Source organism: Phodopus roborovskii, unplaced genomic scaffold (genome assembly GCF_943737965.1).
Source record: "Phodopus roborovskii unplaced genomic scaffold, PHOROB, whole genome shotgun sequence".
NCBI classification, from domain to species: domain Eukaryota; kingdom Metazoa; phylum Chordata; class Mammalia; order Rodentia; family Cricetidae; genus Phodopus; species Phodopus roborovskii.
In genome coordinates this window covers 9,599,591-9,617,225 of record NW_026126645.1, presented here as the reverse complement: position 1 = coordinate 9,617,225, position 17,635 = coordinate 9,599,591, and the positions used below count along the sequence as shown (strand labels likewise).

At 41.9% G+C, this 17,635-nt stretch overlaps 1 protein-coding gene across 1 annotated transcript; it reads left to right on the top strand.

Annotated features, from left to right (window-relative positions):
• Positions 1 to 708: 708 nt before the first annotated feature.
• On the top strand, positions 709 to 10,531 carry LOC127213205 (arylacetamide deacetylase-like 4). The gene is made up of 4 exons (XM_051173511.1): positions 709 to 899; positions 6,143 to 6,359; positions 7,048 to 7,111; positions 9,704 to 10,531. Exons 1-4 carry the CDS (start codon positions 732 to 734, stop codon positions 10,476 to 10,478), a joined length of 1,224 nt encoding a protein of 407 aa, XP_051029468.1. The 5' UTR covers positions 709 to 731; the 3' UTR covers positions 10,479 to 10,531.
• Positions 10,532 to 17,635: the final 7,104 nt, after the last annotated feature.

Genomic DNA, 17,635 nt, shown 5'->3' with positions numbered 1-17,635 from the left:
CCAAGGATTGATGTCAGGGTTATAGGCTTTTGTAGCAATACCTTTACCACATCACCATCCTGGATAATTTTTTTAATTACTTTTATTTACACCCGCAAGTGTTGGCATGCTGCCATGCATGTATGGACATCAAAGGACAAGATTCAGGACTTGAGTCTCTCTTTTCATCATGAGTTGTGAGGATTGAACTCAGATCATCAGCCTTTATCCCAAGTACCTCTCTACGTTAAACCGTCTTGCCAATTCTAAATTGATGATTTTTAACCAGAAACTCCTCTGCAAACCTCTGCATCCTAGATTGGGGTACTGAAGAGTGGGAAGGTAGAGAATCAAAGAGTTTGGAATGAAATGTGTATTGCTCACCCTAGATAGACTCTGGTGTGCATTTGATACAATTGAAGGGTCAGGGCATTACGACTATATAACCAATGTCAGACCTCGTCCTAGAATCCCCAGTTGTTGGGATGCCTGAGAGTCTCATAATGCTGTGGGAGACCCACCTCTCAAATCAAGCTTGATGGACCAGACATGATTTCCTGTTCTTCTTGTTCCTCAGGAAACAAATGCCTCTGTTCTCTTTGGCTGATTTGCGTGGCTATCCAGGCTACAGGTCAATTCAGGGTACAGGTCAGCTTGAAGCAGTGGGCTGGAAGATGCGGTGTATAAAATCAGGTTAGCTGTTCCTCTCACAGCTTTTCTCCAGGACAGCAGCTCCCAAGGGCCTCAAGACCATGGCTGTCCTGTGGCTGCTGCTGCTAGTGGGGCTGCCCACATTCTTACTGGGACTCTTTGTATGGGCGGTGGTTAAGCATTTTCTCACAGCAGAAGTTCCTTCCTCCTTACAGCATCCCACCAAATTCAGGTTTATGCATTGTATGATGCTCTTCATGATTGGCTTGGTGAGTTTGCTCCTGGGGGTGTTTTCTTCTCCTTTCATTTGCCTCCCCTCTTTATTCCCACTAGATAGAATTTGGGGAACCTCCTGTTTCCTCTCCCCACTCCATCTTTTGTTTTACTCACTCATTTTTCTTCTTTCTATCCATTTTTGCCTTTCTCTTTTCTTTTCCCTTTGAGATAAGGTGTCACGATATAGTCCAGCCTGGCCTTGAGCACACTGCTTCCACCTCCCAGGGGATGGAATTACAGACTGCATCACTACACTGGAATACTGGGCTCTTTTCTGGTGATTGCAAATGAATTTCAGATGGAGTTGCTGTCCAGCAAGGGCTCACTCTTTGAGGTTCAGCCTCAGCTCCCTCCTCCACCTTTCCCCCATTTGCTTGCCCCCAGGTACTTTTTGCATTAGTGTGAAAGACCCTGAGACCAGAGATTAACTTGTTCCACTTTGTCCTGACCACAGGGCAGGTATTGTTTGCAGACCAAATTGTGCCTGTGATAGTTGCTCAGTTTTTCAGCCTGGCTGCCCTGGAGAGCGCAGCTCTGTGCCAGGTTTGTGGATCAATATTAGGGTCAAAGATCAGCACCTGCCAACAGGTGCAGCATGTATGAAAAGAATATGGGAGATAGGCAATTTGAAAAAGTCCCGATGCTCCCATACTGGAGGAATACTTTGTAGTGGCCAGATAGTTAACAGTTATTACCCCAGGGGATGTTGAGAGGGAAGAGGTGGGTAGGAAAGGGGTGGGAAGCCCTCAGCCAGGCTGTCTCATGCACATTTCTGCTCTGCTCTCACTGGCTGTGAGCCTCTTGTTTAACCCATGTCTCAGAATCCTCATGGGACAATGGCATCTTTCTCATCAGGTAGGTGAAAGCATCAGGTTTCAGGCCATAAGTCTTCCTAGGCTTTGATAAGTGATAAAAATGTATGTTCCTGTGCTGTTGGGATTTTTCATGAGGAAAAATGGACCATGTAGGAGAAATAAATAAGACTAAGAATTTCAGGCTAGGTTAGAGCCCCAGAACCACAAATGAGGGTCTTGGATCTCCACATAACCCCCAAACACATGGATCTTTCTTTAAGTATAGGTCCCAATTCTCTACATTTTGATCATATTGTAAGAGCCTAAGAACCAGGGTGATGCTGCAAGATAGCATCTTCTAGACACAACAGGAAAGCTGTACCTGTGAAATCTCAACCTGCCTAAATAAGACCTGCATAATGACAATACCAATTGCCATGATGATGTGGGTGGGAGAAATTTCACAATGCCTCAACCTCAGATGAAGAACTACAGGTAATCAGTGAGTTTGTAGAGAGGAAGAATGAGTTTCTCCAGGGCAAGGTCTGTGATTGATCATCTAATCCCAAGTGGTCAGCCAGATACCACAGGAATTAGCTTTGTAGCTACCAGTTTTTGAACCTTTTCTTTTGCTTCTGAAAAACAAAACAGTGGAGATATTTTAGACCAGGCGTGGTACAAACTTGTGAGCCCAGCATTTGTAAGCAGAAAAACAGAAGATAATGAGTTAAGATCAGCCACAGTTACATAAGAGTGTGAAAATAGCCTGGGCCACATGAGATCCTGTATCAAAGAAACAGAATATAGAAAAAAAGAAGAGGGGAGGGGGTCTGTGACACGATAAACAAATGACCCAGAGACTGATATTGGGGTTCAAGCTTCAAGCTGAAGATCAGAAAAGCAAAGCAGCCGGCCACTAGCTCTCACCTCAAGCTGAGGCTGAAAGGGCTGATCCACACATGAGCTCTTCACCAGGTCTCAAACTGCTGCCTCTCCTCAGTGTGGCTGGAGAACAAATGCCTCTCTGAGACTTTGCTTCTGTCTTATATACTACTCTAAATGTGTGAGCTATCATTATCCTTTAGACTGATTCACTCTTGTGTAGATCTGGGTGGTCTTGGACTCACAGAGATCTGTCTATCTATTAATTGAGTCTTTGGATTAAAGGTGTGTACCACCACTTCCTAGATTCTGACTTCCATAATTAAAGGTGTGTGCCTGGTTTCTATGGCTTGTGGCTGACTTTTCTGAATCCTCAGTCAAACTTTAATAAATCATAATATATCACTAAAATACCTAGGATTAAAGGTGTGTACCACCACTGCCTGATCTCTATAACTTGAGGCTGACTCTGCTTTCTGAGATCATCTTTGTGTGAGCTGTTTCTCTTTAGGACTGGACCAATTTAATGTACCTCAATGTGGCCTTGAACTATCAGAGATCCATCTACCTCTTAATCCTGAGTCCTGGGATTAAAGGTGTGTGCCTGACTTCTATGGCTTGTGGCTGACATTTTCTGAATCCTCAGGCAAACATTAATAAGTCATAAATAATATATCACCACAGGGGTTGTGGTGTGGACCATAGGCACTCCCGAGATGTTGTATATTTTTAATACAGTAATGATACAGTTATACTGATATAATAAATGTCAGCAAATAAATATCAGGTAACTTTCTTGCCTAGAACTCTATCTCTGCCCTAATTTTATGTCATGGAAGATGTCCATACAAAACAATATACATTTATGACATATGTCATATCTTTGGAGAGTGTTGGAGAGTGGGCACTGCATTATTCAAACTTCCTGAACAAGGCTTTATTGTTGTAGAGATGAAGACTAAGGATGTACTAGGATGTGATCATTCCCACCAGAGACCTCTAGTTTGGCAGAAGGGAGATGCACAGACGTTCACATACTTGTAATAAAGTCTTAGGTGATGTCTATGGATGTCTGGTATTACAGTGAAGGCCTCAAAGGAGAAAGTAGCTATTCCTACAAGAAAGGGTGGATTTTTCAAGAATATGATCCACAAACTTGGATACTTAAGTCATTTATCTGCCTGGGTCACATAAAAGAGTCTCTCAGGGAAAGATGGATGGTTAGATGAGCCATGGGGTGTGGGAAACACATGCTGACATAGAGCTAATCTGGGCCAAGAAGAAGCAAGCTGACATAAAGGTATTCAGGGATGAGTTGGTGATGGTCCTGATGGAGTCAGCATACAGCACAGGGTTTTGGGTGGGAGCTAAGTCACCTCTGCTTTATAGGCTAGTACATTTTCTTCCAATTCCAGCACTTATTTTTAGTCCCCCATTTGGAAGTCTTTCCATGAAGGAAATACACTGGGGCACCCTGTTGGACTCTGGGCTAAAACAAGTACATTCATCCAACAGCTAGAGCTGGCCTCTGGGACTTGTCAGGAAGATCTTCTGTAAGATCTTCTGATTCCAAACCTCCTCCTAGGTCATGTCTATGGGCATCCGTTTCTCATTCACAAACAAGGGAAGTTGAAGAGCAATAACGTTTAGTGTTTTCCAATTAGCTGGCAGTAGGGCTCAGAATTGAAATCACACCTTTTTGGTTCTATCCCCACATTCTTTCCAGTTCATCAGTTACATCTTATTTAACAACTTTGAACAGGAAGACACTTCAACATTGACATGCCTCAGTTTCCCCTTCTGTCACAAAGAAAATTATTGTGCTTGACTTAGAAGGGTCAATCAAGTTGATAATTGAAATTACTTGGGCTGGTACTGACACATTATAGGTACCTGGTAAGTACCAGCTTCTATAACTTTTGCTATTAGCCCACCATGCTGTTCTCCTTATGACAAAGAAATACCCCAAGCATGAAGTCCATAGACGATACAATCCAGTGACTGTGAAGCATTTTGCACATACACTGTGAGACCCTGTAAGGCTTCCTGAAATATAGCTACAGTTTATTTTAGCAAAGATATGTCAGAGTCAACATATTAGCTTAAAATCACATTGGAATAACCAGTGGATTGGCTCATCCTATGAGACATGATAAACTGGGTTTAATTCTGGGGACCCGCACTGTGGAAGGAGAGCACTGACTCTGAAATGTCCTCTGACAGCCTTTCATGTGCATCACCCCTTTCCCCAAACAAATAAATGTAAACAAAAAAGAAAACAACCCATTTTGGAAATGGGTATATGTCTTTCCTTCCTGCTGCGGATCCCACATCACATCCCTAATTTATCATGTTACTTCCTTCTGTTAATGACATACACAGCCTACACATCCTCCATAACCCAAAACTGTGGGTTACGGTGAATGCTGACATGGCTGGAAAACCATCTTTGCCATCTCAGGTTGGGTACAGTCATCCAGAGAACAAAGGATAGTCAATGTTCTGGTTTCCTTTCTATTGCTGTGATGAAGCACTATAGCCATAAATGATATAGGGGAAGAAGGTACTTATTTCAGGCTACAATTCCAGGTCACTAAAGTTGATCATTAAAATCAGGGGAGAAACTCAAACAGGGATTTGAAGCAGAAACTACGGAGGAACACTGCTTGATGACTTGCTCAAAAGCTCATGCTTCTCTAGCTTTCTAGCTCAGGACCATCTGACCAGGGAATGGTGATGCCTATAGCGGGGTCACCTATCCTACATCAACTAACAAGACAATCCCACACAGTTGTCCCCTCAAGACAATCTAGTCTGGCAATCTATCAACTGAATCTATTCTCAGGCAACTCTTGGGTGTGTCACTTGACAGCTAACTGGGACACAGAAGTTAAGGCTATTGTCTGGAACACTCAGCTTTGTCCCTCTTAATGACTTCTTGCCACTTAGCCTTAAGCCTGTTTTCCTTCAGGCAAAATCTTATTATTATTTTTTTTTTCTGCTGCTCTAACAGTACCAGAAACCAGGTGATTTACAGACAATAGAAGGTAGTTTATTTTATAGAGTTTGCTCAGAAAACCCAAGAACAAGGTGTCATCATTGAGCCTTTGTTGTGTTGTCCCTTGGTAGAAAGACAAGTGTGCCTATGTTCATGAAACAGAAAGTTCCAGCCAAACTCACTCCTCAGGAGTCTATGCTAGAGATAATGATTCCTTCCCCTCCATTGTGGACTTTATCCACACACGGGGACACCATGTCACCACCATTTAAATGATCTATCTTTTAACACTGACAAAGGCAATGACATTTCAACATGAAATACTTGGGTCCTAGCAGCATCATTACCCAATGAGGACCTTTTGGGAAGAGAAGCATGAACTACCTTGTTCATATGAAAGAGGGCAATGCCAGTTGTATGCCGCTAAGACCACTGCATGGGTAGAAGGCAGATGAGAAATATGGAATATGTCCGAACAATGCTAAGTGGCTGCAGCATCCACCTTCCTACCCTATAATTCCCTGTGGTCACCCTTTCATTTTCCTTTCTTTCTCTCCAACAGGGAAATATACTAGAGAAGCTGAGAATTTGCAATATGTTCAGGTTTGTTCAGTTCATTTGTGATATAGGAGCCATAAAGAAGGACCCTACCTTGGTGGTAACCAATATTCATTTTGGGTCAATCCCTGTGAGACTGTTCCAGCCCAAGGCAGTGTCTTCCAAACTCCGGAGAGGCATCATCTTCTACCATGGAGGGGGTGCTGCCTTTGGTAGCCTGGGTAAGTAGCTTCCATGCGGGATAGGAAAAGAAGGTTCCCATGACAGTTAGAATCTTGTATACATTCCCATAAGAACATCTTGTTGGGAAGCCAAAACAGGTGGAAGTTAGAACTCGTGTTAGAGAATGTAGAGGGAAATATTGGGGTTCACGTCAGCAGTGGAGTTGTAGTCTCCATGGCAATGTTTTCTATATTACTCTATGTCCGGGTTGGGATAGCAATGTCTGAGTGGAGCTATTCTGGCACTGAGTGTGACTCCTTCTTTCCCTCACTCACAGGACTAGTTATCCCTGTCTTTTCCCTACGGCCACATGCTCACATGCATCCATCAGTTTGGCTGGATCACTGTTGTGAAAACCATCTCTCCAGCTCTGCTTTCACAAAGTGGTGGGCTGCATCCACTTTCCTACTTCCCATTAAGTCTTGTCTCTCTGAGAGAAGGGTCCTTAAAAACCCACTTTAGAAGCTGCCATTGCCACACCTCGGCCTTTGTCATGCACCTCAGTGTCTCTCGCATTTGGTCACCTTTGCCTCTCCTTGCTCTTGATATACGGGAAGCACTTGGAACTCTCTGAACTGCAGAGAGGGATGCTAGTAATGCCCACTATTGTACCTGCTGCTCATGGGGCTGTGGTGAGAAGTGCTGTGTTCCGGTAACATCTGTCCAACACTGGACCTTCTCTTGCAGACATGTACCATGGCCTGTGCAGTTTCCTGGTCCGGGAGACAGACTCTGTGTTGCTGTCAGTGGGGTGAGTGGCCTGAGAGTCCTGTGACAGCTGATATGCATAGGAGACATCATTTGCAATGTGGGTTCTTTTTTTTTTTTTAACTAAAGATAACCAAAAGGAGTCAGGGATGCTGAATCTCTTGTACATGGTCCCACATACGTGGGCACACCATGTTCAAAACAACAGAAGCCTGGAAAGACGTCCATTACCTTGGAGTACATGAATGAGCTGTGGTAATATGAGAATATGTGAATATGAGACTAGAGCACACCTTGCCCATCTAGAGAATCGCTTAGCCATACAGTAAGTAAACCTAAAGGAAACAACAACATGATTTGAGGAAAACCTTGATTTAAAAAAAAAAAAAAAAAAAACACTCACTATAGGATAATAATTCTCTGTGAGGTTAAATTAATTAAGACAAAAAGACCTTTCACCGGGCAAGGTGGACACATGTCCTCTTAAAAACCACATTAGAAGCAGATTTTGTGTGCAGTTTGCTTTGTAGGACAGAGGGTTTCTTAAGCTGTCTTTGACAGGTTGAAAGTGTAGCTGCATGAGGTCCCCATCCCCACCCATGCCCAGCAAGAGGTCACTTCTTAATGGTGCCAATCTCATAAACATTCCCTTCAGCACATCGAGTTTCTTAGTTCTCCTTTCCTCTTTAAGCTATACACTTTGTATTTGTCTTTTTCTGCCTCGCTTGGCTGTTTTTTGATGAAGACCATGAGAGTAACAAGTAATAACCATTCCACAAACAATGTTAAATTGTCTCAAAATTTCCTTCTCCTATGACATTAATCTATTGTCTTAAAATTTGGATTCATTTAAGTCCTCTGAGAATGGGCAGAAAATAGCTAGATTCTTGGTTAAAATTTCACAGGAATAGCCTATATCCAGGTTGCTAACACAATCTTTATTACCCTCTGAAACCGCTTGAGTCTGGCTGTAGATGGAACTTTCTGTCCTGCCGGGTCCTACTGTCATTTAGTCCCAACTAAATACACAGAGGCTTATATTAATTATAAACTGTTTGGCTGATGGCCCGGGCTTCTTATTGGCTAGCTCTCTCTTAATTATTAATCCATTTCTATTAATCTATGTATTTCTATGTCCTCTTGGCTTACCGGAGAATGCCTGGGTCTTTTCTTCATCTGCAGCTACATGGCATCTCTCATGAATCACTCTCTGTGTTCCTTCTCCAAGAATTCTCCTAGTCTGGTAGCCCCACCTCATGCCTGGCTACATCCTGTCTGTCCATTGACCAAAACAGCTTTATTAATCAACCATCAGAGAAACATATTCACAGCATACAGAGGAACATCCTTCATCATCTGGCCTCTACTCTGTGTTATCCTCAGCACTACTGCCTTTCCAGCTCCTGATGGAATGGTCTGTTATCTCTGCTTATGACACATAGTGACTTTTTTTCTCTTTTGCTTTATTTTTTTCTCTCATACAATACATCCTGGTCTCAACTTCCCCTCCAACCCCTCCTCCCAGTTCCCTTTACCACATCTCCTCTCCCCCAGATTCACTGTTCTTCCCTCTCCCTTCAGAAAAGAGCAGAAATCCCAGGGATGTCAAGTGAACACAGCATAACAAGATGCAATAAAACTAGGCGTATCTCTAAAGGCTAGCACAGTCCCAAACACCACTACCAACTGTGACCAGGTGTTTCAATACAAGAGGCCATGTAGACATTTTTTTCATACTATTATATGTAGCTTTAAAAAGGTATATGTGTTCCAGTCTTAGCAGACATTCATGCAAATGAATAATATTCATGAGAATCATTTCATCATTCTTGTATCAGTTCAAAGAGTCCCCCCATTAGGCTATTAGGGTCAGGGCATCTCCTCTGGCTTTGATGAAAAGTGGAAGGGAAAGTCTGGTGCAAGTTGTTTGAAACTGTGCTGGCTAGACTTCAACTGCAAGAGCTAGAATTGTGAGTTAGGGGCAAGTGTCTGTAGTTGCTTTCTCAAGGTGTGTGTAGTGTTCAAAGTGCCCAGAGTAGGCACAATAGCAGTCCAGCTGGCTGTTTGACTATTATCCACATCCTCATGGCAACCAAGGCAACAAGGAAGAGTTCCAAGGGCTCTCGATTAGGAAATAAAACTACCCCCATTATCATGTTTTTAACTTAACTACAGGAAACTAAACACAGGAAAGAATGTCTATGAACAGACCTTAGTATTAGCATCAATGGCAACTTGAAGGGTTTCTAGCTATATTTTTAAGAATGACCAACATGTGCCTGGTACATTGGGAGATGTACTCTGTCAGCAGAAGTAGCAGTAGCCGTAGTTCCAAATAACTTTTCTAGATCTTTAATGGCTGATTGTCTTCTAAAGGCAATAACTTTGAATTCGCCTCATCCTGTGTGTGTGGTTTATTCATCTATGAGAAGCATGGTGTGGGTGGGGTTAAAGAATCCTGGCCTCCCTGACTCCGGGTATATTCCTCAAGTCCATGTAAGAAAAATGAGGGTTGCCATTTTTACTTAGGATTGAGTCAGGTTTAGTCCCATTTGAGAGTAGAGGATGGTAATTGAAACGACCTCCAGCCCTCCCTTTGTAAACAGACATGCTGTGTTTGCTCTTTTCTCCTTAGGTACCGCAAGCTCCCTGACTACCATCACCCTGTCATTTTCAGGGATTGCCTGAATGCCACCATCCAGTTTCTGAAGGGACTGGAAACCTATGGGGTAGATCCCTCTCGGGTGGTGCTCTGTGGAGAGAGTATTGGAGGTTGGGCTGTGGCCACTTCCATCCAGGTCTTGGTCAGTAGCCCTAGTCTCCCCCAGATCCGGGCTCAAGTTCTGATTACTCCAGTAATCCAGGCTATTAATTTCCGCTTACCATCTCATCAACAGAATAAAAATGTGCCATTCCTTACCAGAGACATTATGTTTATGTGTTTGTGTAAATACCTGGCCATTGACATCTCTTGGAAAGACGCCATGTTGACAGGTGCTGTTATACCTCTGGACAAATGGAAAAAATACAGGAAATGGCTCAGCTCTGACAACATCCCCAGAAGGTTTTGGAGTTCAGACTCACAACCTGAGTTTCTTGGATGTTTTAATGAAGTAGCCTATCTTGAAATTAAGCACATTTTTGATGTAGAAATTTCACCTATCTTAGCAGATGATAAGACTATTGCTCAGCTTCCTGAGACATTCCTAGTGACCTGTGAGCATGACGTCCTCCGGGATGATGCCTTGCTCTACAAGAAGCGCTTGGAAGACCAGGGGGTCCCTGTGACCTGGTACCATGTGGAGGACGGTTTTCATGGATGCATAGCATTGTTTGATTGGAAGGTTTTATCTTTCCCCTGCTCCATGAAAATAGTAAACACTGTCATCAGTTACATAAAGAACATATGATAATTACCCTGATCTCTGAGTGTAATAAAATAAAAATGTCCCATACTATGGAATTTGCTGGATTTTGTTTTGTTCTGGGAGAAGATGCTTGCATTGTGTACAGTCTAAGAGAGCAGGATGATGTGGAAATCAAAGAACTGGGACTTTATAGTAAACCGATCCCAGTGTGTGCGTGTTTATTGCTAATCACACAGCATTATATCTTACAATGTTAGCTACTATTGCCATCTAATCACCCAGAGTTATATCTTACAATGTTATCTATTACTGCCATTTGGGTGACAGAAGCGTCAAAGTGAGGAAATATGTCTGGGACTTCTGCAGAGTTCTTTTATTAGGAGACTTAATTTCACAATAGCAACTAACAAAAGGCACTAAGATTAAAATAAAAATGAAACTCAATGCAAATAGCTAAGTGTGAGAATTCTGCAGAAGTAGAAGACCACATTTTCAATAACACCAGAAAAGGAACTATACCTGGATGTAAATTTAGAAAGGAATTCTTCTTCTTTTTCTTTTATTTTACATGTCAACCCCTGTTCCCTCTCTGTCCCTCCCTCCCACCCACCCTCCCTCTTACCCTCTTTGCCCCTTCACATGCACCCTGACCACCCTCCCCTCCAATCCCCCACCCCAATTCCACATGTAGGGCAATGCCATCCAGGTGGGGTCATGTAAATCCCTTTGAAGTAGGGACTAGGGCTTCTCTCCTGTCTCTAGGTTAAGGCAGTTATCCCTCCATGGGGGATGTGTCTCATAATAGATACTAATTTAGTCATGACTTTTTGATAAATCAGAAATACAATATTGAGACTTAATTAGGGGCCAAATTTCCCCTGAAAGCCCCCCTTTACCCTCTCCTGTGCTTCTTTTTAAGATTTTTAAATCATCTATCCTCCTTCACTCTCCCATGTACACACACACACACACACACACACACACACACACACACACACACACACTCCAAAAGTCACAGAAAAGAGAACATACAGTTTTTGTCTTTTAGCTCCTGGCTTAACTTATTTAACATTATATTTCCTCATATACCCATTTAAAATTTTTTTAACCATTAAAGTCCATCACTTGAGGCTGGTGGGATGGATCAAAGGGTAAAGGCACTTGCCACCAAGCATGAAAACCTGAACCGGATTCCACATGGTGGAAGAAGAAAACCAACTCCTCCAAATGTCTTCTGTCCTCCATACGTGTGCCATGGCAGGTGTCCCGCCCCCAGACACACAGTAAACAAATAAGGTAATAAACAACACTCCATTATGTATGTGTATCACACTTTCATTATCTATTCATCTATTTATGGACATCTTGTGTGATGCCATTTCTATGCTGCTGTGAATACAAGAGTGATTAACTTGGACGTGCGGGTATCTTTGTGGGTGTCTGTGGAGTCTTTTGGGTAGATGCCCAGGAGTGGAAAATGTGGGTCATTTGGATGTTTTGTTTTAAGCTTGCTGAGAAACCTTCACAAGGATTTCTTTCATGGCTGTATCAGTTTATACTCCTACTGGCAGTACTTCTGTTCTTTCACACCCTCTTGGGTATTTGCTACTTTAAAAAAATATTTTTGACGACAGCTGTTTTTGCAAGAGTAAGATTGAATCTCAGTATGAATTAATTTTCCTGTTCCTGATGGCTCAAGGTGTTGAACACTTTCACAATTACTTGCTGGCCTTTTTTATTTTCTCCTTGAAGAATTCTGTTTTAAGAACCCCAGCCCATTAAAAAAAAAAAAAGTTTCCTTGTTTGTTTGTTTTTTAAAAATTCTTTGTATTTCCTAGATATTTATCGTTTATCAGGTTTACATCTTATGTTTCTATCATTTGGCAAAGTTTTTCTCCCACTTTGTAAGTGGCCTCCACTTGATTAACAGTTTCTTTTGCTGTAGGCAAGTACTTTAATTGTAGGAGGTTCCCTTTGCTGATGATTGGCCTTCTTTCCAAAGCAATTGTTTCACTATTGGTAAGTCCTTTCCTATGTCTGCATCTTGGAGCATCTTTCCAAATTCACCATGAATTTTGGGTCCTATATTAAGATCTTTGATCCACTAAAGTTGATTTTTGTGCAAATTGAGGAATAAGAGCCTAGTTCATTCTTCTACATGAGGGTGCCAGTGTTTGGGCATCATTTGCTGAAGAGGCTTTTTTTTTGAGACAGGGTTTCTCTGTAGCTTTGGAGCCTGTCCTGGAACTAGCTTTGTAGACCAGGCTGGCCTCAAATTCACAGAGATCTGCCTGCCTCTGCCTCCCGAGTGCTGGGATTAAAGACATGAGCCACCAATGCCCGGCTGAAGAGGCTTATCTTTTCTCTGGTGAGTGTTTTTAGCATCTTTATCAAAAACTAAATGGTTGCAGATACATGGGTTCATGTCTGAGTCATCTATTCTGTCCACAAAACAGAATAAATCATCTTAAAGTTCATATGGAACCACAAAAGATTCCAGATAAGTTTGGAGGAATTAGCATACCAGATTTCAAACTGTATTACAGAGCTATAGCAATATAGAGTATGTGACTGGCAAAAAGCAGACAGATTGATCAATAAAACAAAATAGAAAACCCAATCGTGGGTATCATCTGCAGCAATCTACTTTTGTCAAATATGCCAAAGAAAATATACACCAGATGTAAGATAGCATCTTCAACAAGTGGTGCACATATAGAAGAGTGAACCATATCTATCAACGTGTAAAAACAAAATCAACTCCAAACAGACCAAAGGTCTTAATGTGAAACGTGAAATGCTGAAACATTAAAACATAGGCAGGACAGTAGGCATAGTGCCCTAAAAAAAATGTAGATGCAGTAAAGGAATTTCTGAAGAGGACTCCATTTGCTCAGTAAGTAAGACCAACAACTGACAAATGAGATCTCACAAAACTAAAAAGCTTCTGACAGAAATGGAAATAATCAAATATATTAAGAGGAAGTCTATTAGCAGGGTGTTGGTGGTGCACACCTTTAATACCAGCACTCAGGAGGCAGAGGCAGGTTAACCTCTGTGAGTCTGGGGCCAGTGTGGTCTACAGAGCAAGTTACAGGACAGGCTTCAAAGCAATACAGAAAAACCCTGTCTCAAAAAAAAAAAAAAAAAAAAAACCAAACCAAAAAAAAAACAAAAAAACAAAAACAAAAACAAAACAAAACAAAAAAAAAACCATCCATATGTATTTAGTGTTATTACTGAAAGATGTATACTAGCTCCTTTCATCTTGTTGGCTTGAAGTTATTGGCTCTTTTTAATTCCCCCATGCTTAACTTGTATTTTTGGCATGATTTGGTCTTCCATTTGTCTGCAAGAATGTGTTTGTCTTTCTGTCCAGTCTGAAGAATTCCTTCAAGTATCCTGTAGAGCTTGGGAAATGGTCATGAATTCCTTAAGCATGTTTTTATCATGAAAAGTTTTTCTTTCTCCTTCAATTATCACTGATAATCCTGCTGGGTATAATAGTCATATTTGATAGTTATTGTAATTCAAATCTTGAAGAACATCATTCTAATCCTTCCTGATGTTTATAGTTTCTGATGTGAGATCTGATGTTACTCTGACAGGCCTGCATTGATATTTAACTTGTTCTTCTTTTCTGCAACTTTCATACATAAATATTTAGTTGTTTAGTAATAATATGGCAAGGGCATATCCTTTTCTTGTCTTGCCTGTTTGATGTTTTAAACTATTCCTGTATCTAAATAGTTGTTTCTTTGTTTAAGTTAGGGACATTTTCCACTATAATTTTATTAAAGTATTATCTGTATGTTCAGAAAGCAATTTCTCAGCCTCTTCTATCACAACTATTTTTTTAAAAACTTGTTATTGCCTCTTTGTGGATGTCCCATCATGAATCATGATCCCACTCATCTCCTGTCCCCTAATTTCCTCTCCCCACCCTTGGAACTTCCCCTACAAAACAAAATTTAAAAGTAAAACTAACAGAAGCACCAAACAAACAAACAAGAATTAAAAAAAAAAAAAACTCTCAGCATGGAAGTTAGTGTGGCCCAGTCAGTCACAGAGCATGCCCTTTGGTCCAAACATCTTTACTCATAAGTGCTCATTGCAATGAGTCATTGGTCTGCTTTGAGGCCCCTGGTTTCTGCTGCACACTGCATACTAGGCCCTCACTGGGATTCCTCTTGGATATCCTGTTGTTACCTTGTTTTACTGAGATCCTCTAGCTTCGGTTCCCTTCATGTGCTCCAGTAGTTTATAGATGCGGTGGGTGCTGAGGTGCACTACCTTTAGTCCCGATTCTATGCCTGGGTGACAGCTGGGTTTGTCAGCCTGCCAGCTTTCCCCCATCATCAACCCCTGGGGTGAGCTCTGTAGCACCACTCTGTGTAGCTCACCCATGTATCAGACAGCAATGAGTGTGGCCAGTTCTGCTCTCACACCTTCATATCCCAACTATTTTTGAATCTTATGTTTTTAGTGTCCTGAACATCTTGCTATTCCATATCATACCTTTTTATTAATTAGTCTTGATCCTCGTTTGAGTGGTTCCATTTACTCCCCCTTGGCTTTGAGCTTAACTATTCTGTTTTTCCCCTTGATTCATTCTCTTGAAGAAGATTTCCATAGACTTTTAAAACTTGACTGATGTTTTTAACTTCCATCAGTTAAGTTTGGTTATTCATAGATATTTATTCCATCTCACTGAATTACTCTCCCATATCACGTACCATCTTCCTTGTTTGATTCATCTACTTGTATTCCCTTAGGGTTCTTTCAGCAGTTTGTTTTCTTTGAGTTTCCTAAACACACCATAATTCTTCTAAGTCCATTCTTTAGTTTCATCTTACTCACCTTCAAAGGAGGCCATTGCTGTGGAATTAGTGACCTTTGGAGGAATTAAATTGACTTGGCTTTCTTCATATTATTTGTTTTTTGCATTAGGACTTGTGCATCTGGAGCTTGGTGGCTGTTTTGTTTGTTTGTTTGTTTGTTTAATACACTAACTCATATTCTATCTGGGCAAGTGTGACTTGGGGGAGAGGGCAAGCAGAACTGGGGTTTCACGTGCATATTGTGCTTATCTGAGTGACACCCAGGACTGGAGCCTTTTAGGTGTGCTATGCTCACTGGAATAATGGTAGGTCTGTAGCCGCTTGTTAGGTCTGATGGTTCCAATGTGCTGTGCTAACTGGAGCTTAGAGTTTTCTTTGAAGAGGACACCTTGCACATGCCAAGTTATGATAACACTTCAGTGTAGGACGAGAGAGATGTAAGAGGTCCGGACCTTTTCTCCGGTAAGATAAGAGCACGTGGAAACACTTAGATGGATAGAAATGGGTTAATATTTAACACAAAGCTAGCCATATGGAACACTAGTAATTGGTCAACAGCTTTATATCTAATACAGTGTCTCTCCGTGTTATTTGGGGCTGATGTGGCTGTGGGACCAGGCTGGTGGGAAAGTGCTTGTAACAAAATGGCAACTCAGCTGCTCCAGAAGACAGGGACAAAGAATCAGACCAGATTCACCAGCATATTAGGTCTACTAACGTGGAAATTCTCCACCCTACAGGGCTCATCTAAGGAAAGGATCTAACTCATTTTATCACTAAGGGTTCTGTAGAGTTGAGCTGACTCACTCTGAAGTGTTGGAGGACTCTCAAGAGTAAACAGATATTGGCATGGGCCAAGAGCTGATATGCATCATCACTGAGTTACTGCTGATCTGTATAAAGTTTCAGGCCTGGAGGACCAAGCCTTCTCACTTGACACCCCACAGCGGTAGTGTAAACGCCTGGCTGGCTGTCTTCTCTGACACCAGTCTCTGTGTGACGATGTGACGATGTGACGATGTGATGATGTGACGATGTGACGATGTGACGATGTGACGATGTGACGATGTGACGATGTGACGATGTGACGATGTGACGATGTGATGACACTAGTCTCTGTGTGACGATGTGACGATGTGACGATGTGACGATGTGACGATGTGACGATGTGATGATGTGATGACACTAGTCTCTGTGTGACGATGTGACGATGTGATGATGTGACGATGTGACGATGTGACGATGTGACGATGTGATGATGTGACGATGTGACGATGTGACGATGTGACGATGTGATGATGTGATGATGTGACGATGTGATGATGTGATGATGTGAAAGCACTCACTGAGTTTCCTTGCTGACCGCACTGAGAACCACTCTCACTACCTCCCTTGAAGCTTCTCCTGAGAGCTGTGCATCTAATAATGTTGTATCTGATTACACTGTCATGAGTGAGTCCACACCCTTGATGAACAAGGGTTATTTGGGCCTCGTTCCTGCTACACAAAGACACATTTTACTTTTTCTGAAGGCAAGGATGCTGGTCACAGGTGCAACTCACAGTGCTTCCAGCCGTCCTGAGTTTCAGTGAAACTATGGGATGATTTCAGTGGGAATTTTCAAGAAATAGATGTGAAGGAAGAAGCAGAGAAGGAGAGGGTAAGCTGTAGGAGACACACTCCTGTAGTGAAAGCAGCTCTCTCTCTCTCTCTCTCTCTCTCTCTCTCTCTCTCTCTCTCTCTCCCCCAAGAAGTAGGTTCTTGGAACCAAGGCAATGAGGACAGCTCTGGAGACCACCTAGGCACGGAAAGTACATTTTCTAAGGGAGTAAGATGAAGATCTTAGATGCCACTGTGTGTACCAGTCTTTCTTTGGACTACCTACCAACCAGCTCCCAACTCATGACATGAGACTTATTATTAGTTATAAATGCTTGTCCTTGTCTTAGGCTTGTCCCACTAGCACATATAACTAAAATTAGTCTGTTTCCCTTCAATCTATGTTTTGCCTCAAGGCTTTTTACCTTTCTCTCATTCTGTATGTTGTAGTGGGTATTCACCATCCCACCTTTAAAGGAAAGTGGGGGACAGTCTCTCTCTCTTTCTCATGTGGTGGTCAGAGATTGGAATGCTGGTTCTATTCACCCCTGGGGCAGAACAAAAGACCACAATGGCTATCTACCTTGCTGTGTATCCATGAGATATACAACCTACCTGGGACATATCCATTCTTTGCTATAGCTTCTATTAGTCTGGTAATTCATATGACATCCTTAACAATTATTTGATAACAGTGCCAAGAATGAGAAGCTTATTGATGTGATAAAAACTTTACAAACTGATAATGAGAGATTAGCC